Below are 22,108 nucleotides of genomic sequence, written 5' to 3'. Positions count from 1 at the left end.
AAACATTGCATCGAATATAAACGAGGCTACTTTCAATTTGAATAATTTTGATAATATTATTACGAATTGTTTTTACATGAGGGGTGAAATTTTTTGTCGAAATATCAGCTCTTTTTCTTCGTGGTAGTATCATTAACAGGTTTGCTTTTTCTCAAAATTATTCAGTATTCTAAATTAAAGCAGGAGAACGTACGACACAGCGCGTCCTACGAAAATACTACTACAGTATTCAACGAGACTCATATTTCTCGAGAAGAAAAATATTCTCCACGAGGAAATTTGTGTCGTAGCATACCTGAAAAGGTTCCGAAAAATACGCCGTACAGTTGTCCTAAAATAAATTGCTAAAAGATGCCTCGTCTAGTCGCCATTTTTCGCGCCTCGTCGCGGTCCGAGGATGAGATCGTGAAGTTTAATGGAAGATGCTGGAAGCAAGTGCAACTTACAGAGTTGTCCGGTTCAATTGATCGCTGGATAACCTCAAAGGATGATTGAGGGTCGTCAAATGTCCCTGCACCCCCGACGCCCGTAAAATCGCCTCGTTTAGAGCGCTCAAGTACGAGGGCAGTGCATGATGACCCTTGTTGTTGAACCAAACGATGAACAGTGGATCTTCCTTCAAGTGCGACAACGACCATCCACCGTATCTGTTCAAACATGTAAACATTGATGATGGTAGTCGGTTTGAAAATGTTAAGAACTCGCGTTTCGAACAAGCTACCTCCTTTCTATGTATGCGTGGTGGGTGGATACGATCCAGTCGAGAGTAGGCCTGCCAGGTAGAACCTGAAGAAGTCCTTCGACAGGCTGCGACACTCCGTGACACACCTGTTGGCTGTCCACGCAGTTGCAAGTGCCCGTGTCCTGATTAACCAATGAACTTCTTTTAGCAAGTGTCCTTGGACGTGTAATCATTAGGCTGTGGACTTCGTCAACAGAGTTGCATTGATTTGATTTATTATTATATTTTCTACAGTCGCTCAATCGATACTCGTTCGATTCCCGTGAAGTAATCAATGGAAATATATTTGCGTCCACAGTCTAGCAATTAATTATCCCGCAATTAATTGTCATACGTTCGGTAGTGTTTGCCAAGCGCCAGCGTAATCATCCCCGAATCGATCGTGCAGCTGCAGAGACACGTGTTGCAGGAAAGAGTCGTAGTTGTTGTCGACGCTGAAAGGAATTCGAGGGAAGGATAGCATTTAGTAGAGTGCACGTTTGGGACGGGCGAGTTTGTCCGAAAGATCGACAGTCTGCGTACCTGTAGAAGTAGGTCGGATGAGTGTCGTAGAGCTTCGGCGTGAGAGGAAGCGCCGGTTCATCTTGCGACGGAGGTCTTATCAAAGAAAATCCCATGGCAACTGCGACGAATATTGTCGGCAGGAAGAGACCGGCGAACAGCGTCATCCAATCTTTTCTGAAGTGCCACATTCGTTTTTTCAGCAGAGCTCTCGCCTGTCTTACGGGAGACGGGCTCAGGGTGGGCTCGTCGTCGATCAAATCGATGTCGTCGGTCGGCATCGATAATCCTGCAGATCGTTCGAGCTCGTTAACCTTTTCACCCTCCGACGGCAGAGCATTCTTACAACTATAGTATACAGTAGGCTCGGAAATGTTTGTCGCAATTGATATAAAGCCATCTCAACCGTAACGCCCACTGCCCTCATCCAGCAAGCATCGTTACCGTTATAAAGGACGCGCAAGTACCGCGGTGAGATGACAAGATGAGTCCCGGGACGGCACATAGGCCAGAGGGGTCTATCGTTCTGCATAGTATTGGGTTGGCAAATAAGTTAGTTCGGTTTTTTACATTGGAATAAATCACAAAAACCGAACGAACTTAGTTGCCAACCCAATAGTAGTAGCAGTGTATGTGACCGTTTCGGCCAATAGAAGGCACGCTCCTTTAGTACAGACCTGAGCGACGCTGACTCGAAAAACACATGTTGCTGTTTCTCTCCTTCTCTTGCTCGGTAAAACAGTCCCACAGTAGCAGCAACATGCGTTTTTTAGCCAGCGTCGCACAGTGGGCTGTATGCCCGATTTCAGCGGCCACAGCTAGTTCAAAATTCGCTCAATATTGAAACTGCTGTAACTTCGCTAACATTTATCCAAATTTGATGAAAAAACAACCATTTTAAAACTTGAGATTTCTACTTTTTGTACTGGATACAGTTTTTGCTGAAACGGATGTTTTGAGTGCAAAATTTGTCCATAAAGAGGAGCGTATTAGATTGTAAAGTTTGTAGCAATTTTTCAATCAAGTACTGCGGATTATAATGAATATTTTAACGTTATTCGTCTATTTTATGTACACTATCGAAAAGTGTAATTATTTACAATTAAAATATCTGTTTAAAATAGTTATTACAAAGAATAATATCCGTTATTTATAATAGTATGGCAAAATGTTATGAACAAAATTTGCACGGTTGCGGGACATGTTACGGCACAAACATTTTCTGCGTGGGTGGAGGCATAGAGGAGATTTCAAGGCCACCTCGATTTTTTTAAGCAGAATGTCCTTTTTTTATACCATAGATCGATAGAGTATCAAATTCTGAGTATAAAAGTGTTGACCTTCGTATTTCCTAAACCTAATAGTTAACGAAATATCAAAAGAAGAAAGAAAATTATTTCGATAATATCTCGTTAACTATTAGATTTAAGACATATGGAGGTCAATACATTTTTACTCAGAATTCGATAGTCTATCGACTAATGATACAATTAGGCAGGTCTTTTGATTTAAAAAAATCAAGGTGACCTTGAAATCTCCTCTATGCCTCCACCCACGCAGAAAATGTTTATGTCACAACATGTCCCCTTCTATACCGTGCAAATTTTGTCGATAACATTTTTTCATATTATTACAAATAAAGGCAATATTCAAAGTGGACATAGTTATTGCCCCACCCTGTATACATATTATTTAAATTTCATGTGTATACTGTTTTCTTATTTTAGTGTATATTGTGTGTTTATTATTATTATTTAGTATTTATTTAAGTTAATACGAAGATATATATATGTATAGCGAATGCATGACTTGAGAAATGCTGCGATTTTCGCGCGCGCGCGATGGCCATTTTTTCGTAGTTCAACTATAAAACACGGAGTAGCGCGTAGTAGCAGTAGCCTTTTTTTCTGAAAACTTCAAAGAACACAATGGCACAGACATGAACACCCGATCGCACCCGGAGCTATAACAAAGTCATTACCGAAGTCTTAGAATCATAAAGAAAATGACTGAATCGTTGGTTATCTTTAAATATTAATAACTAAAAAAATGTATACAGTACAAAAGTGAATTTCTCTTAAAAGACGTATACCTTATACGTTAGCTAAAAAAAACTTCTACAAAACAAAAATCAGTTAGTGTATGTAAATAAGGTAACAATTACTAATAGGTGAATTCGTTGGAAAATGAATGCGTGTTAACAGAATTTCAAACTTCCGACAAATTTCAGTGCTTTATGGATACATGAATGGGAAAACGAATGATGGGAGATTGTTCCTCAGATGTTCAACTAACTCGAGCCACAAAAATTTTACAATTTATCTAAAGTTTTAAAAATTGAATTTTGACCGCTGAAATCGGTCATACAGCCCACTGTGCGTCGCCCAGGTCTTTTAGTACTTACGGTGGGGCAACGCAGACACCAGCAGTGTCAATAGACCCAGGAATTTGAGGGGAATAAGTTACCCTCTCCCTGTCATTACCGGATTGGTCACGTGACACTGTGACACATGTAAAACAGAGACGAAGCCTGTCACGTGACCGGGCCGTAGCGAAAGCGTGGGGATGCTCGCAGCCAGAAAATGGGGGAATGGCGACACTGAACATGAACATGAGGCACCAGCGAATGCGACACTGACGCGGGCTGCATGATAGAGAAGTTGGTGGGGATGGCAAGCGTTTGAGGGAGATCCCAACTGAGATTTAATTAATGATATATTTACCAACGTAATCTACGGTGGCGACGCTATCCTGGCTAGCTCCGATAACAGTGGATCCATTTTCCGCTCGAGCGCAAAGATCCAGGAAGACTCTCTCCAAAGTATCGCATTCCAGGGAAAAGTGGGAGTAGCCCACAACTTTTCGACTGTCTTCAAGTACCTTTGCTGCATGCCCGATGCTGGAAAGCACATCATTTAACGAACCACTATCTACGCAATATCTGAGAGAACATCTGTAGAACGGTTTTGTGTACAGATCGACTCACTTGTTGTGGACGCCATTCTTCCCCTGGAAAGGTAGCGTGACGACCACCTCATTGCCCGCAATTTCGCTGGTCTCCGCGTTCGGGATTACCTCTTCGATCACGTTCTTCAGGTCCTCCAGTCTCTTCTTTTCAACGACATCTGTATTCCCATCTTTTTCTCCGGGGAACGAGACAAGAAGCCTGTACCCACGGCCGTGCATCATCTTCAAGGACAACGGCGAGCCGGTGCACAATATTTTCCCCTTATGCATTACCACCACGGTGTCACTCAACATATCAGCCTCGTCCAGGTGATGAGTCGACAGGATGACCGTCCTCCCAATCCTGTGTTGATCGATCAGCCTCCATATCCTACGTCTTGCTGCAGGATCTACTCCTGCGCCAGGTTCGTCCAGGATCACCAGCTTTGGAGAGCCCAGGAACGCCAGAGCCACGCAGAGTCTTCTTTTCGTGCCACCTGATAGACGATACACGGGCTCGTGTTCCTGTTTACCTAGCTCCAAGGATGTTAGCATCCTGTGAACGAGGAATTTGTCATGCTGTGAAAGGACACTGTGATCCGCTGTATACTTTGTTACCGAGTACAAAAGCGAGCGCTTAAACAGGAGCAAAATGAATGATCAGAATGTTCAAATGCAACATTTTCGCTATAATACGTGCTCGGATACTTTTCTGCGAAAATGTGAGACACCCACCCATTTTATTACCACGTTTTTATTAGCTCGATTTTTGTTGTCTGTCTGTCTGTCTGTTTGTTTCTCTGTTTGTTCGGGAGCTAGAGACTTGAAATTTTAAACATAGCTCAGAACTGGATGACAATGCAATATTTTAAAAAAATTTTCAAAAAAGCCTATGCGTTTAAAAGATATAAATTATTTATCATAAAATCCACAGTCTGTTAATAACAAAAGAATATAATTTTCTTTCGACTAAGAGGAAAGGAACAGCATTTATGCTTGACAGAAGAGGTTAACAGGTTTCCGTTGGGCGGAGTATCAAACCGGTGATTCATCGGGTCCCATGGAAATCACCAACACAAATTTCCCCGACACGGATTTTACCGACAACGTTTCACCGACTCTAGATTTGACCGACAATAACTTTGGCCGACAACAAATTTGATCCACAACGACTTAAGACGACCACAGTATTATCATATCGCTGCTCCGGAAGTATAATGTCGCAACTGTAAAATTTTGTGAAATTGACTTTATTGTATTGGCGGGCTCAAAAATGCATTTTCGTTATAACCCGCATGCTTATTTACCACAATGTCTATAAACTACTCTCATAGAAGAATTAAACCGAATCTATAGGCCATTCTATTACGACAAATTGGAATTATTTTTCTTCTGCTTGTCCTGTAAAATTTCAATTTTTGCAGCTGTGTCACTATACTTCCGGAGCAGCGACATGTATTATATGTATTATCATACAGTATTATCATACTGTGGTCGTCTCAAGCCGTTGTCGATCAAATTCGTTGTCGGTCAATATCGTTTCCGGCGGAAGTTATTGTCGGTCAAATCTGGAGTCGGTGAAATGTTGCCGGTGAAAATCGTGTCGGGGAAATTTGTGTCGGTGATTTCCATGGGACCCGGCTCATCAGGGCTCGAAATATGAACGCGAGTTAGTTTCCAAGACCAATTAGAGATTTCCAGGATGGATGGAGGTAGCTAGGAGCGACGAGCCGTGAAAACGGAGCATTGATAAGGACAGTTTGCCGATCGACTCACTCGTCCACGCTCCGTTGCATATTAACGCTCTCCTTGGGCCGCTTCAGCTTCGCGTAGAAGACCATGTGTTCCCTGGGCGTCAAAGTACCGATGAGCACGTTATCCTGAGGGCAGACCCCTATGTCAGGTTTGCAGTCCTCTTCACCGTTCAAACAAATCTCACCGGTGGTCGGAGCCAGCATCCCCGTCAGCATCTTGCTGAAACGAGAGTACACACACTCGAAAGACGGGAATGAATATCCGGATGCCGAGATAGAGATACCCTCTGTCGACATGAATGGGAACGAGCCGTGGTTCCACAAACGTTCACAGGAACCGCTGGTTTAATTGATATAATTATGAGGAGCGTGCCACTTATTCGACGACCCAATATTTACCGGAAATAAATAACCGGTCGAAAGGTAACTCGTGCATTTGCCTCGTCTTAGATCAGGTAAAACGTTTTCTTTCCGTTTGTATCGCCAAACGTGTTTCTTAAAACGTGACAGTACAAATGGAACGGAATTTGTTGATTTAAAGGGTGAGATTAAAATGGATGACGCACTGTTTTAGTGTGAGGGTTAAATTTTAAGTAAGACCATAGCACTGACGTGGCCCTGGTGACACGGAGAGCAGCGAAGCCATGCCTACTTAAAGTGTTCTACATACATAGTGGAAGCGGTTGAATAGTTTAACCAATTTCTCTTCGATATGGTATTGATATTACTGTCCCTGAGACAATTTCAGTAATTATAATACTTTGCAATTCAAATATTGATACACCCATTCAAGGAGTGTAATATTCAAAAATCACTTAGCATATCCATTTCCGTATTTTCTGAAATATAGAACGAAAAACCATCGAACAAAGAGAATTGAATATCACAGGATTATTCTGCACTCAAGACGCGTACGTTCACATACGCGAAGTCCTGCCATCGCATGTGCGGAGGCCAGAGTTTCATTGGTTTAACAAAGAGCGTAATGAACTAACAGTAAAATGGGATGTTTCGTTAAAACTTAAGAGGGTAGATTCCTTTTTCCAGGATTGTAAGGGTGCGGGATTCGCCTTCTAATTTCTCGGTAATATAAACACGGGGTTTTTCAGTAGTCAAAAACGCTAGATAAAAGATCCATCTAAGGCGCTATCTCCCTCAAAAGTCCTATTTTTTCGATTACGAGGCGTAATTTGGTACCTCCACTCCACAAAAGAATTAAGGGATCACCTCTGCGAACCCGAAAAATTGCTACTAGTTTACACGATCATAACTCCGGCCAAAATTGCTGTATCGATATCGTTAAACAATGGTTTCAAAGCTTGAAACCTCTAGTTGTAGATGCTCTGTTTCAAATTGTTGCTATGTTGGTTTTTTACAAAGTTTATAGCGAGATGAAGACAACATTGACGGTTAACAAAAATTTTGTGCTGCTTTGGAACATCACACGGGGAGAAACAAATTTTTTTGATAAATCGCGTTAATATCATTTGGAAGGGCTATCTTGCCTGTGTAAATTGTGTGGTTGCTGATTATTGTGCGATTTTTTTTATTCGAGTTATTCAACATTGAAGTAAATATGGGCTTTTTAACTTTAACTGGCTCCAGAAAGCGAAAAAATTATCGTAGAATCTTGTGCGAAAAAACAATAGAAAGAGCGTTTCTTTCTCTTCAAGGCACGTCTTTTGTTTTTTCAATTTCATTAACATTTCATATACCAGGTGTTTCAATCCTGGAAACGAGTCTACCGCCTTAAGGAAACTCGTGTGACAGCAGATATTCGATTTCTTCGTTTTTCGAATTGATCTGTTTCGAGCAGAATCTCTGCCGACATTCTAGGCTGGCTGCTTAGCTCAGGGGTGACGAACTGGCGGCTCGAGAGCCAGTTGTGGCTCCCATCCCTACCTTTCTCTTCGAAGAGCGGGGTATCATGCCCATCACTCTGGCACACGGGTGAGGTCGGAATTGAGAGAACCGTCGCATTGATAGTGGGTGTTCTCTGGCTCCCAGCGGAGAAGTTCGTCACCCCTGGTTTAACTGATAGGCGGGTAAACATTTACTTACATGATGGTTGTCTTCCCGGCCCCGTTCCTGCCAAGAAGACTAGTAACTTCGCCTTCGCACATCTTCAAAGTGAAGTTATCAACGGCCACAACTTCCCCTTCGTCGCTGTTGTAGACCTTCCTCACACCCTCGAATCTAACTCCTGTCTGTTTCTCGTTGACTACTAAACTGCTCGAGTCGGTCTCCTCGTCTACATCATGTACAACATTAACAGTTAACGTTTCTACCCGGCGAAATAATCGATATTCGTATATCGTACGGAGAAGCAAGCTCTTACCGTTCGTACGGCTATTCAAATCCTTGAAGAAGCATGGTAAAACAAACCAATCAAATAATAAAAGCATCTCGAATGAATTTTTCAGTCGACAGAAAATCGTCCTCGATCTCTCTAGAGATACTCGGGTGCTCGACAAAACCGGAGGAAATACCCAAACATAGGCAGAACATGCAGCACAACAGTCAAACAGCTACACTGATTACCGATATGCCATCGGTCACTTTGATTCGAAGAAAATTGAAATTATGATCGAAGTGTTATTGTTTAAACGTAATCTTGCTGCGACTATTGTATTCCTAAATCAATGGAAACAATTTTGTTGTATATATCCACGATAAAAATGTATAGGTGAAACTAAACGCAATAGAAAGACAAAAAAGTGGATATATCAAAGGAAGAAAGAAATTTCCTGTTTTCAATCATTATTTTGCATAGAAATGTGCTTTTCTCCGTGGATCGTCGGATTCACAATTGAAGTATCAAGAAATGCAGGAGATAGAAGCGAGATGAATACAAAATCGATGGAGACTGCTAAAAAATGTTGAAGATCGCAGCAAAATTAACGAGGGTTTGTTGTATACATCAACAAAGTGTCCGATGGCTCAGCGGATCGACGAATGTAAATTGAGAGTTTCCCCGTGAACACAGAGAAATATGAATGAATGTATAACATGATGCAAGTGATTCAAATCGTGGCAAGTTTCGACCTTTCGCAGGAGAATCGAGGAAACGCGGGCATGCAGACTATCTGGAAGAATTTCGCTAGCGCCGGTTCCCGATGCGCCCGAGCTCAAGGCATTGAATAAATTAAGCGTTCCCGCGCGAGTTCTGGCTCTCGTTTTCATGGAACAAGCAACAGCCGGCATTTGCATATTCGGCAAGATCCAAACATTCGAATGGCTTTTTCTCGCAGCAATTTTATGAAACTGATGGGGAAGGCCGTTCATGAAGATTACAGAGCGTTGCATCTTCGGCGATCGCACAATTTTTACGTCTTTCGAACCAACCAGACTCCGCCAGCCTCGATGAGACTATGGCGAATTTCGAAGACTCATGGGCTGCTGTGAAGTTCGTTCGTTTCTATATGATAATTAGAAATTGGGTCTAGCAGACTAAGATTGGTCCAGCGGCCCCACCCACAATTTTTATTGATATTGTGTGGATAACAATGGTCAATTTGAAAAATGTAACTTCCGGTCTCAATCACCTATTTCCGGTCGAAACCAGAAGTCAAAAATATCATCATTTGATACAGCGCATCTGATTTATAAAAGAAACACTGAATTTTTGAAAATAACCTATTTTCTAGATTATAAATGGGTGGTACGGGTGGTCTGAGACATCCTGTATAATACAATAACCACATATAAAACTATATACTACTTATGTAATGTTATACGTCGCGTTTAAAAAGAAGTAATTGATCAAGAAGGGACTTAATATCTTGATAAGAATTATTAATTAGATTCGTAAGGAACACTGCACTGTACATTATACCATTATAATGACGTAAATTCATTTGTTTTTCAATATTTAACTATGTTCCACCAATCCGACCATCTTGAAACTTTTTTATATGTTAGATATGTAACAGAACACTGTTCTTGAATTTTTTGGAAGTGGTCACTCGAAGGGTTGCTTGCAATTCCCATCCCTAAAAAATTAAATGATTTTTTTCTACCCTTAATAATTTGATCACAATGGTGAAAAAATGTATGATATGAAGGAGGTAAGTTCGAGTATTTTCGTTTTTTTTTTATCTGAATATCTTAATTAACAACCGGGAAAAAAATGATACAGTTAAGGGTATTTACCCTCATATCATCCTTATACGAAGGGTTAGCGACTTAAAATTTTAGGGGGTTATCTTTCAACCTAAAACCGTTGTTTTCCACACAATATCAATAAAAATTGTGGGTGGGGCCGCTGGACCAATCTAGTCTGCTAGACTCACGTGTGATCATTTCGTTGGCAAGTTCTGTAGTATTTCTGCGCATTGTAATAATTAGATTTTTATGATAAAAATAGTCTGTAATGATTGCAAGTAACATGAGTTCTAATTAAAATATCAATTAGCAAAAAAGTGATTGAACGCATACGCTGAGCAGAAAAAAATAAATGTGTGCTATCAAAAGGGAACGCTAAAAATCGCAGTCCCAAAATTATAAAATTGCATAGTGAAGAAACGTGATTTTTCCGGTACACAGATTTCAAAAAGAGCAACGCCGTTTGTAGTTTAGCGATTCCGTTTTAGTTTTCAATTTCGCGCTGGGAGATTCGGACGCTGTTGAGGACGCTGTCATTTGTTCAAGAAATTTAACGTACCAATGAAAGTCTCGAGCAAAGAGACCGTCGTTTCCCCATCGCGAAACGAAGTTTAATATTTTCTGCCATCCGACGCGTTCCTCGGATATTCTATCAACAAACAATCTTCCGCTCTAGTCACTGCATAAAGCTTTAAACGCAACAGAAAGGTTCGGGGAGGAGGTATCTCAAAGATGAAAAGAATGGAACTTTTGCTGATGGAAGTTACATAATTATCCGTACCTACCGAAGTTGTTTGAGACAATAGGTCTCCTCGGTAAATAAAATGGGAGCCCACTTTCAAGCAAATCCAGGAGAAATGTGAAAATAAACGAACTCCGAAACAAAAGCGCGCGCAGCGTCCAGGACAATAACAAGGGAACAAAGAGGAAGGAAGGGGATTTCAATGGAGCACGTGAGGAACACGTGATTTTCTATTTTGTTGCATTTTAAGAGGAACATTAATGTAAATAAGATGCAGACGTGGTTTTATGCTGCACTGATTAGTTCGGATAACCGCGGTTCCGCTGCGTCGTGAATTATACAAGTAAATACGAACGAAAAACGGTTTTCAGATGGACGATACGAATTTAATTTACTCGCGGACCACGGAGCAGCATAATACACGAAAACTCGGAAGTACAAGCAGGAAAAAGTGGAGCAGTTTTTTCAAACATAAACAATTCAAATCTAATTCAGTCTCGATGAGAGCGAACAAGCATCTTGCGTCGAGGAAAAAGCAACGGGCAAACAAAGTACAGTCGGATGGACGTCCAGGAGAAACGGGAAATGGGAGCAACAAAAAGGGGAGCACTTTTTGCAACGTAAACAATTCAAATCTAATTCAGCGCCGATGAAACGAACGAACTTCTAGAATCGAAGTGTGGCCAAGTAAAACCCGAAGGGAAAAAATACTGAACGCGTTCCGAGTTCCACGAATGAAAGAGCTTGGCGTGTCGGCGATGCTGGAAGCAAAAACAGAGGAAAAGAGAAAGAGAGAGAGACAGAAGCGAAGGAAACCATCGTGCAAGAGAGCGAAAAAAAGAGAAAGAGAGAAAGAAAGAGAGAGAGCTGGGCGAGTGCGATACCTTGGTAAGTGGCTGAAGGGTGGAGAACGTCGTTAGTGAAATAGAGGTTGTTGACGAAGGCGAGGTAGCTCGGCCTGCCATAGAGAGAACGTGTGTCGGCCCACCATAAGCTACGGGACCTCAAATCGTGAAAGCCCCTGCCTGGAAAATTATTGGCCGAATGGCTGGTCCGTTTTTCCAGTGGTTCCGCTGGAGGATCGTCGAGATTCCTTTCGGGTCTCCCAAGGTCGTTCGAGGACGAGGTCCACCTTTTCTCCGCGACCTCACCTCGAAACCCCCGGTGCGGTTGTTGCGGTTCTCATGGGGGCGGGACCGACGACGTTCCCGCGAATTTTCGCGGGCAAGTTTACGATTGCGGGATCCGGTGCACGCGAATGCATTATCGTTACTCAGTCCCCACTGCCCTTCTCGCTTTTATCGCGTCGTCAACGCGTCGGAGGATGCGACCAAGTTCACCGAGGAAAACGCGAAACACCCGAGCGGCTGCCCTATTCTTTGAGGAATGCGGAGAGACGCGGATTTCGGTGATTTCGTTGAAATACGGTGCTCTTGAAAACCGGAAAGCGTAGACACTCTGATGCGAAAACAGCGAAATCGTCTTTTACGTACTCAGTTTCAGACAATCAATTTAACCAAGTTAATTCGTAAGAAATTAATTAATAAGAATGTACCCCTGGAAACGCATTTGAAAAATTGATGAACAAAGTTATGATATATGTATACGATTCCGAATATTGGGAACTGTGTAATTGTCCAAAATGTATAAACCTCCGCCATTCCTTAATTCTCTGCTCCAGGATCCCATTACGTCGCTTATTCTTTTAATAAAGAAAATAAAATTTGTGCGGGTTGTTTGCCAGCTCCAATATGGCGGCCACCAAACGGGAGGTTCGAAGACGGGACTTCAAACAGATTAACAATAAGTGGGGAAGCGATGCACACGTTCCAATCCTACAGAGAGCACTAAGGGATATTCCATCTTTCGAGTGTCTTTTTACTTTCCGACCTTTCATCGCAATTTTCTGCTCCACCGTTCCGAGCGTTGTCGACGTCCTCGACGACGGTTATCGACGAGATGATGATAAAGAGATATTACACACAGAGTATAGAATCCGTGTCACATACACAAAGTATAGAATTGGTGTCGCATACACACAGATACCATAGAGGGTGCTACCGGAGAAGCTGAACATTTCGAGTTAGAAGATCGCGTTGTGCTCGTGAAACAATTTTAGCGCGAACAATCAATCGAATCGTTAAACGTGACAAAAAAAAAGAGAAACAAAAATTAGAAAAGAGAAGAAGTTTCGTAGAACGTCTACAAATCGGAACACCTCCACCAGACGTTGACAAATGGATTCAGAGAGTTCCAAGGGTGATACGGTCTCTAGCAGGTTAAAAAGTTTAGAGTTTCTACCTGTGTTTGTGTATCTGGTGACGAGGTAACCGATGATGGCATACAGACAACCGTCGAAGGCGATCATCAACAGAGACAAGCCTAAGCTCATCGAGTCACCAGGAGCAGACTCCTCCCACATAGCAGACCAAGTCAGACCAACTCCTTGGACTTCCTTCCGGGCTGCGTACAGGCAACCGTAACAAAAGCTGGTCGACATGCTAAGACACTGAAACGATCATAAATCAGGATAATATGCATGACGCATTCGCGTAATTGTATAAATCGGATCGTTCCACGCGTACTGCGAATTTCCTTCCATATTTTCAGAAATATAAAAATACAGTCTATGAGTGTTCTATAGGGATATTCATTTTGTAGAACTTATAAATTCATGTATGACTGTGTTTTTGTACTTCATATTTTAGAAATATGAAAGGAACTTTGGTATGTAGTTTATGCCAACGCGAATTTGCACATTGCCAAGTCAATCGACACACGATTAATGTAACCGTCGCGTCGCGTCGTTCGGAACACTTTCTTAGGTCTTGCCCAATCTCTATGCAAACGAAGATGCGTCTAAACGGCTTATAAATGATTATTTCGATCAGGTAGCGAGTATGCAAATTGGCGGCGGGTCGACACAATATCTCGCCTCGAAAATTGAACGGATACTTTTCCGATCCGCCGTAAATCGTTCCTCTCGAAGCAGGAAAGTTCGCACAAAAGGCGCGCATCTTATCGCGGCCAGCGCAGTTTGCGAAAATGAATCGTTCGGACGCGTTATTTATTACGGGAACGGTCTCGCAACGGCGGGACGATAACTTACGATGAGGAGCTTATAGCCGAGACCTAATACGGCCTCCATAGCAATGACAATGATGTACGGCATGTATGTCAGCAAAAACATTACCACCGTGGTGATCGCGGACAAGCTCGCCGAGCTGCACATCGTCGAAATCATGTAACTGGAAATTTATCGGACATCCTTTAGCAAAGGAGGACAGCGTGAAGAGGGTAGTTAGCATGAGAGATCATAGATTACCAGAATGTCACGATGGAGAACGCGTAGTCGATCATCATGACCAGAATTAGGAGCGGATCGGACTTCGGTAGGATCTTCCCCACCAGAAGGATCATCGCGATCGAGACCATCACGATCATCACCTCCGTGTATGTGGTGATGAACCAAGCGACTGTATTGCGCCATGGTTTCAACCCCATTACGCTCATTACCTGTCGTAAGAAAGAAATTATTAGCTTCTTAGTAATGATGTTTAGTGAATTCGAGTTTCTGGTGGTTGTTGGCTAGCTACCATTGCGTTCTGGGACTCCCGTTCCCAAACAATGTGCCTGACAGCCGAGCCCACGCACATCATCAACGCGAAGAAGAAGCACACCTGGATCCCTTGTGACTCGTACAGGGTTGTTTGAAACCTGCTCATTTCGTAGCAATTAAGATCTTTAGTCCAGTCAACGAAAAGTTGTAGACGGAAATGGAAGGAACACAATTTTTAACTTTAGGTCTTTGTTTGGACTAATGAGGAAGTAAACATAGAAGGTGTCCTTTTTCGGTTTTCCGCATATATCTTGGAAACTATGCGTCCTAGCGATAAGACCATTCTGTACAAAATTAAAGCTGACAAAATGTGCCACAAGATAGATTCGATTCAGTTTTTTTGCTATCTCGCATAATTACCGAGATATCCGCGCTCAAAGATGACTAATTGTGCTGAAGAGTTAGCTAGTCAAATAAGGCAAAAATTTCTTTTGCACAATTAGAGAACTTTGAGCGCGGATATCTCGGAAACTATGCGAGATAGCGAAAAACTGAATAGAGTCAATCTTATGGCACATATTGTCAGCTTTAATATTGTATAGAATGCTCTTATCGCTAGGACACATAGTTTTCGAGATATAAGCGGAAACCCGAAAGAGGGGACCTTCTACGTGCCCCCCTTGTAGCCCGCTCACCTCCTAGCAGTAGGGACTTTTAGTATGTTTACCTCCTAACTAGTCCAAACAAAGTCCCAAAGTTAACAATTGTGTTCCTTCCATTTCCCTCTACGCCCCCCTTATGAGTATTCATTGACTGGACTACTTCTCGTACGGAATTATCCTTTACGTTACAGTAGGTTCTCGCCCATTGCACGCCAGACCGAATATCCGATTTTTACGCGAACCATTGTCTCCTCAAACACGTGCAGTAACGGGGCTTACTGGAAGGGGACTGGTGGGCGCTATGATGGGGACAATTTTGCCTCGATTTAGGCAAACGTGTTTCCCTGTCTTATGCGATTGATTGGACGCCTCGCAAAACCCGGATCTTGCCTGAAATTCCAGACCCGTTTTCGTGCAAAGAGCGAGTACCTACTGTACCTGGAATTCTCCGTAAATTAGCAAGTAGAATGACACTCACGGCACTTGTTTCCAACATGGATAAGGCATTTGCTGTGTGACAGTCTGCCATTCTAGATCCTTGCCGCTCTTCTCCCATATGATCGCGCGATCGATAGAGTCCTGGAGCTGCACGAATCCCCTAACGTAGCGAAGGTGCTCTATGAAGCTGCTCTCCGGCCCAGGGATCCAGAACTGATTCTTCAACCTCTTGGTTGACTGGACGTAGTCAATGTCCATCCGGATCTTGTACACCACGTTCTCAGGCAGCTGTTCACTCAAGGATCTCCTAGATCTCACAGGATCTTCGTCCATGAAGACGACGCCGGCCAAGAACTCCCTCGTGTCCATCAGCATCCGCGCTTCAGCCTCCATTTCGTCCTCATTCCTGAATCCTCGGACTCGATCCACGAGCACACATCCTAGTAAATCGTTTAGCATACCGATCATCTTGACCATGCGCTTATTCTTCTTCAGCTGCCATGAAATTTCGCCGAAATCCATGCTCGATAAATCTCCTGGAACAAGGGACAACAATGTTCAGATCATGATTGTCTTCTGCTGCATGTCCGAGTAGGTTTTCACTCACCGGTCACACCGGACCCGCCGCCGAGAGACTTGATCGCGATCTTCATGACGTCCGAGGACATCATATCCTGCAGATCCTTCAGATTGTCGCTCATGTCAGAGAGATTCGCCAGGGAAGAGAGGGTCCTTACGAAGCTGTCCATCAGCACACCGAAATTCTCCATCTCGACGAAAGTTTTATTAGATAGAGCCATAACTTTGTTTATTACCGTTGTATTAGGCGCGTAGAGTATCTGTCCGCGTAAGAGCGGCTTCACGTACGACCATATTATCTTGCCGCCTCCCATGGTGATGAAACTCTTGTAGGTGTCTCTGCAAAAATCGGCTGCGACGAGGAGATCCATTAATTCTTTATGAAGAAACTTTTAATCGAACTGGTAACTAGCTTTTTCTACATACTGGGCAAAGAATCGAGTTCTGCCTGATCCTGCTGTTTGCTGTTGTCCTCGATCTTTGAAATGATCTTGTACAGGTCGCCATTGTCCGAGACCATCGCCTGGCCGCACAGCATCTTGCTGGAGGCCTCGAGGAACTTCCCAGCTGTGGAATCATTTAAACTTTTAGTAAAAGATCTTACAAGTTTGTTACAGCATTATTTTCTTACTGGACATCGGTTGGTCATCTTCTTCTCTCTCCACGTTCGCTTTCAAGCTTTCAGCCTTCGGCATACTGGAAGCAAACTTCTCCTTGAAAAAAGGTATCAGCTCTGCCGCCACGCCTAAATTGTTCAACACCATCCTCCCTTCAGTTTCCGTCAAGTTCGCGTTCGCCAGTATATTCTTCACGTTGGCGCTCATCAACTGAAACCAGAGATTCAATCATTACCTACACTCTATTTACTCTATAATCTTTACCTTCTCTCATAGTCAGACTATCGATACACACCGTTGTGAAAATATAATCGAAGTTCATATTCTTGATCAGGGCGATCGTCACGTTTTGCGTCTGCGCGTCCTCCAGCTGACAAACCGCTGCGCTGACCTCCTCAGCGGTGATCCGACCGTTGAAGATCAGCATCTCGTTAAGCTTCTTCGGCGAGCAAATAATCTCCTTCATGCTGAGAGCTTTTCTTTCTTTCATGAACACGGAGATCATGTCGACCTTCGCCTCGCTGAGCATCGACAGAACAGTGTTCGTGACATTGATTTTATCATTCAGGTACGAGCTCACCACGCCCCAGTTGTCGAACATGTCCTTGATAACGTCTTGACAGAAAAATCGAATGGTCAAGATATCTAGCATCGTACAATCAGTTCGAGATGCACTTACATTTCATATTGAGTAGACCCAGGTTCTTGAAGATGTCCATCGATTCCAGGGTCGATATCATCTTGTAGATGTCGTCCAACATTCCTGGGTCTTCGATGAACGGTTTCGCATCTTCTATTACTTCTCTCATCCTGTGGAACGGAAGATTCGATTTCATTGTTGTTCGGTTAAACGAACCAACAATAGTCATTAATAAATTCTAATAAAAATAACTTGTGCCATCTGCTTCGTAGTCAAGCACTACTATACTCCTCAAAAGAATTAAGGGATCACTTGTGCGAACCCAAAAAATTGGTCACACTTTACGTACAGCGGCTGTCCACAGTGGAAAATTTGGACCAAACTCGATTCAAAATCAAAGAACTTTCGATAGAAATGAGGTAGAGCGATAAAATTTTTTTAAATTAAAGCTGAAACGTTGCAGAATATGGGAAAAATAGGGAGATTATGGTACGAACGTTTTTTAACGTTGAGAAAATTCGTTAAACATGTAGAACTTCAAGAAAATGTAGTTTCTCCAGTAACACGAGAGGAAAAATTTTTTTTTTTAACATGCTATATGTATATCAATTCCCGTAGATTTTTTCACGCTGATTTCAAATCTGGTTTTAAAATTTGTCTACGATCTCAGGATTTTGCAAGAAATCGATTATGAAGAAATTATCGATATGCTAACGTATCACGTACGTATTAAATCATCTACTAAAAGTGATTTAGATTGTACTTTATTAATCCAATTTTAATCTTTTCTTTTAGGATCAAATTATAATACCTGTGCACACAACTGAACTTCCAAGAAGAGGTGAAGATGCAGAAGATGAAGATGATCCTTTACTTGTAGTGCATCCTAATTATATTATTGATGTTTAAATTATACAAATTTTGAAAACAATTTTGAGAAATTGCTAATACTGGCATAATAGAAATTTCATTACAATATCTACATTTTTACATCAACATTTATAAGACCAAGAAAATTAAAATGATGTAGCTGTAAATTAATTGCATTTTATATTTGGACTTGGAAACATTTTTACTATTGAGAAATGATGAGCATATGCTTATTAGTTTTTTTTTTTTTTTAAATAAATGTCAAGATGAAAGGTGGATTTAAAAAATTCACAGACTCTCCCACCTGTAATTTACGAATCATGTCTTGTATGTTTACAAAAACATTAGTTTAAAGTTTTTATATGTAAAATATCTAAATTAAGTACTTGTTTTATTTGACATACTTTTCTGTTATGGAACTAAGTGGGCATGGTTTCGATACGCTTACAACGAATTTCTACTATAAAATTAACAATACAATAAGTCCTCGACTTACGCGATTAATTCGTTCCAGCGCTTTGTGCACACGTCAAATAGTGCCTCAGCGCCACCAGTGAAAGGTTTTATTAATAACTCGAATAAAAAAATCACACAATATTCAACAACCACACAATTTACACAGGAAAGATAGCCCTTCCAGATGATATTAACGCGATTTATCAAAAAAATTTGTTGCTCCCCATGTGATGTTCCAAAGTTGCACAAAATTTTTATTAACCATCACTGTTGTCTCCATCTCGCTGTAACTTTGTAAAAAACCAACATAGCAACAATTTGCAACTAGAGGTTTCAAGCTTTCAAACCATTGTTTAACGATATCGATACGGGAATTTTTGACGGAGTTATGATCACGTAAAGTGGGAGCAATTTTGCGGCTTCGCACAAGTGATCCCTTAATTCTTTTGAGGAGTGTATATTGACACCAGTGAGTTTGTACTCTCATTTTTGCACTGAGAAAACTCAGGAAACTTTTGAATTGACTCCAGCTATTTTATAGAAACACTGTGGATCGGCGCGCTTCAATTCGCGGAAATCCTCGGATCAAACTCACCCGTCGAAAAGCTTGTCGACGGTCTTCTCCCTCAGGATATTAAGCACCCCGTCGATGACGTCGGGGACGCCCAGAACGTTCGAGATGTCCTCGAAGTCTATTTTACTGGCGACGTCGAGGAGATCACGGCCCTCCGCAATAACGGCGGCCAAGTGGCGCAGGATCTCCTTGAGCCACGTTAACTCCAACGATGCGTCCATCCTCCAGACCTTCACCTCGCGACTTATGAGATCCAGATCCAGTGTCCAGGACAGTCGTTCGGCGATCTCCGACGAAGCAGGATAAGCGGCAACCTTCGGATCGTATCGAAACAGCTTCCCCGCTTTCTTCGAGCCTAGATGCTCCTGCAAAACCGTCGCGTTTCGACATTCCGCCTTCGTCCTGCATAGAGAACCATCTCTGTCGTTCAGGATTGCGTTCACGTTGATCGTCGCACCGGGCAAGAACGACTCGACGTCTTCCACGTATTTCGGGATCGTCACCTCCTTCAGGTCCTTCCAAATCGGGACGAACTTGGCCGACTTTTTGCTCATCTCGTCAATTGATTTGTGGTACCTGGACGTGTCGAGGATGTACACGTTCTGCTGCAGGTTCTCCAACATCGCCAGCAACACCGACACGTACCTTAAACCATGTGGATTTCGTTAGAATGTGTTACAGATGACGAACAGGTGTTCAATATCATCTCTGGCAGGAACCGTCCTAGGTAACCGAACAGAACCACCCTAGATAAATCTACATAGCTGTTCAGTTTAGTTTAGGGCACAAACATACGCACGATCAACTGGACGTTGACAAAATACGAATGTTCACTTGAAGGGTACTGACAAGTACCACCCGTCATTGCAGGGCTATATAAGCCCTTGCATTTCTACTCTCGTGGGCTAGTACTGTCGTAATCACGAATCGTGTCGCGTCGTGCTGCATCTCGGAAGTCAACTATCAGTGAGATCGGGCTAAAGTTCCCCTTCGAATCAAAAGTTAACCGTATGGATCCCACGAGTTCGGTGTAAAATCTATTAGGCAGCGATAAGGTTGCTCCGAGACCGCCGCATTGCCAGTGCGTCAACACCGTGCATCCTAGTTTAGGTAATATCTTCTTTCAATTTTTCTATTCTAAATTCATTCCATTCGCGACAAGTACCCAATTGTAATACGAATTCTTATAGAATTAACGCAAATTCATTAAACCCACAATTATTGTCCAATATCCTAATCGAGTAATTGATTATGATATTTTCGATTTAAGATAAGAATGATTACCGTTCGGATTGTATCAATTAAATTATACTAGTTACGAGGCTTACTAATTATCCTAGTGACTCCCTGATTTCGCATCAGGTTCGTTCGCGACATTTCTATTGTCCGAACAGAAATTTATCCAACCTAGTGGCTCCCCAATTTCGCATTGGTTCGTCCGCGTACCTTAACTACCAAATTGATATCATATTTCTAGGGTAACAACCCTATGCCGGTCACTCGTGCTGCTCGCAGCCCTGGCTCGCAACTCGTAACAAATGGGAACAACCTAAATACATATTTTTAGTTAGACTCTTACAGTCCCGGTCTGGACATCGGCGGGTCTCCGAAGAACTTCCGGAAGCACTTTCCGATCGTGTCACTGTAAGTCTCGTTTTGGAAATCGACCACCATGTCCACAATGTGGAGCAGCATCTTCTCCATCGACGCCATCCACTCGGTCGGCGTCCGTCCCGCGTACAGAGTCCTGAAATTCTTGATCTGGAACCGCGAGACGATTACACAGTTGCACAGAGAACAATTAGCACGCGAGACAGATCGTTAGTTGTATCGATCACCTTGTGGGTGGTCTCGTTCCAGTGAAAATCACGCAGCACAACGCTTTGAATCTCCGATATGTTCATCTGACTCATCTTGCAGGGCAGCTCCGCGTACAGCCCATGGTTCTCTAACTGGGAATTCAGGACATCGATCAGGAACATCGAGAAGCACCAGGAACAGTCTCTGAGAGTTGAAGAAAAGAAAAAGAAGGGGAATGTCGTCTAACGAGCCACGAGCGGCGAACGGATTCCGCGAGCGACTTACTTCGAATCCGTATCGAAATTCAGAATATCCAAGGCGATCTTCGTGAGCTTTTTCACTGTGAGGTGAGCCAGAGCTCTGGGGTCCTGAAACCATTTCAATGAAACATCCAGCACTCGTAATGATGTTGAGCTGAACTCGTAATTGAGGTATTTGAAGGTACCTCTTTTTTATAGTGGGCTACGAAATCGTTGAAAGCTCCCTCCTTGAAAGATGTCCACCATGAGGGAACTTTCGGCTCCCTCGGGCCCTCCGATATTATGCGAATGATCGTTGATTGCATGCGATCTACCCTCTCCAGAAGAAAAGTCTCGTTCAACTCCTTCTCACCGGTTCCAGACACTCGGGCTTCCTGGAAACATTATCGATCGTTCGGTGTGGAACATCGTAACCAAAAATTCTCGATAACTGTGGAGCAAACCAGTGGCGCACCCAGGGGGGGGCAGAGGACCAAGTCCCCCTCCCCCCAAGAAAATGTTTAGCTTCCAAAATTAAAATGGCGGAATAACCCTTGAGATATGTTGGCTAAAAAAAAACAAAAAGTCATCACGCAAAACCTAGGGCTGAGTTCAACTCGGCCCCCCTCCCCCCAAGATTGCATCCTGGGTGCGCCACTGAGCACAACTGTGTGAATTCGATGCGTCCACAGAATTATTAATAAACTGCGGACCTTGGTACGAAATAAAAATTGTCTGCATTAATTGTAAGAAACGGAATAACAAAAAATCTGTATATTAAAACAATAAAACGTCTGATAAGCTTTACTTGATCAAGGAAGAGTTTTACCAATCGTTCACGCTTTTCATGGATATAGAAATGTATGTATGCATGTGCATTGCCGA

At 42.6% G+C, this 22,108-nt stretch overlaps 1 protein-coding gene across 4 annotated transcripts in view; it reads right to left on the bottom strand.

Moving 5' to 3' along the window:
* Window positions 1–22,108, bottom strand: part of Ldd (lipid droplet defective) — a 71,825-nt gene that overhangs the window by 24,408 nt on the left and 25,309 nt on the right. For 3 of the 4 annotated variants that reach the window (XM_076428527.1, XM_076428594.1, XM_076428718.1), the window contains 24 exons: window positions 21,430–21,618; window positions 21,270–21,352; window positions 21,023–21,188; window positions 20,764–20,945; window positions 19,206–19,829; window positions 17,324–17,454; window positions 16,940–17,259; window positions 16,659–16,854; window positions 16,454–16,594; window positions 16,056–16,379; window positions 15,489–15,984; window positions 14,386–14,506; window positions 14,115–14,305; window positions 13,899–14,037; window positions 13,091–13,298; window positions 11,674–11,814; window positions 8,005–8,194; window positions 5,966–6,163; window positions 4,230–4,745; window positions 3,967–4,142; window positions 1,265–1,532; window positions 1,077–1,176; window positions 722–864; window positions 447–647 (listed from right to left, as the gene is read on the bottom strand). In XM_076428527.1, the coding sequence (XP_076284642.1) occupies window positions 447–647; window positions 722–864; window positions 1,077–1,176; window positions 1,265–1,532; window positions 3,967–4,142; window positions 4,230–4,745; window positions 5,966–6,163; window positions 8,005–8,194; window positions 11,674–11,814; window positions 13,091–13,298; window positions 13,899–14,037; window positions 14,115–14,305; window positions 14,386–14,506; window positions 15,489–15,984; window positions 16,056–16,379; window positions 16,454–16,594; window positions 16,659–16,854; window positions 16,940–17,259; window positions 17,324–17,454; window positions 19,206–19,829; window positions 20,764–20,945; window positions 21,023–21,188; window positions 21,270–21,352; window positions 21,430–21,618 (5,444 nt within the window). The remainder of the gene's footprint in view (window positions 1–446; window positions 648–721; window positions 865–1,076; window positions 1,177–1,264; window positions 1,533–3,966; window positions 4,143–4,229; window positions 4,746–5,965; window positions 6,164–8,004; window positions 8,195–11,673; window positions 11,815–13,090; window positions 13,299–13,898; window positions 14,038–14,114; window positions 14,306–14,385; window positions 14,507–15,488; window positions 15,985–16,055; window positions 16,380–16,453; window positions 16,595–16,658; window positions 16,855–16,939; window positions 17,260–17,323; window positions 17,455–19,205; window positions 19,830–20,763; window positions 20,946–21,022; window positions 21,189–21,269; window positions 21,353–21,429; window positions 21,619–22,108) is intronic. The other variant, XM_076428648.1, reaches the window with a different exon arrangement.

The sequence above is a fragment of the Lasioglossum baleicum genome, chromosome 1 (assembly GCF_051020765.1).
Source record: "Lasioglossum baleicum chromosome 1, iyLasBale1, whole genome shotgun sequence".
NCBI lineage: Eukaryota > Metazoa > Arthropoda > Insecta > Hymenoptera > Halictidae > Lasioglossum > Lasioglossum baleicum.
The sequence above is the reverse complement of the archived record's forward strand: the minus strand, read 5'-3'. Positions and strand labels throughout refer to the sequence as shown.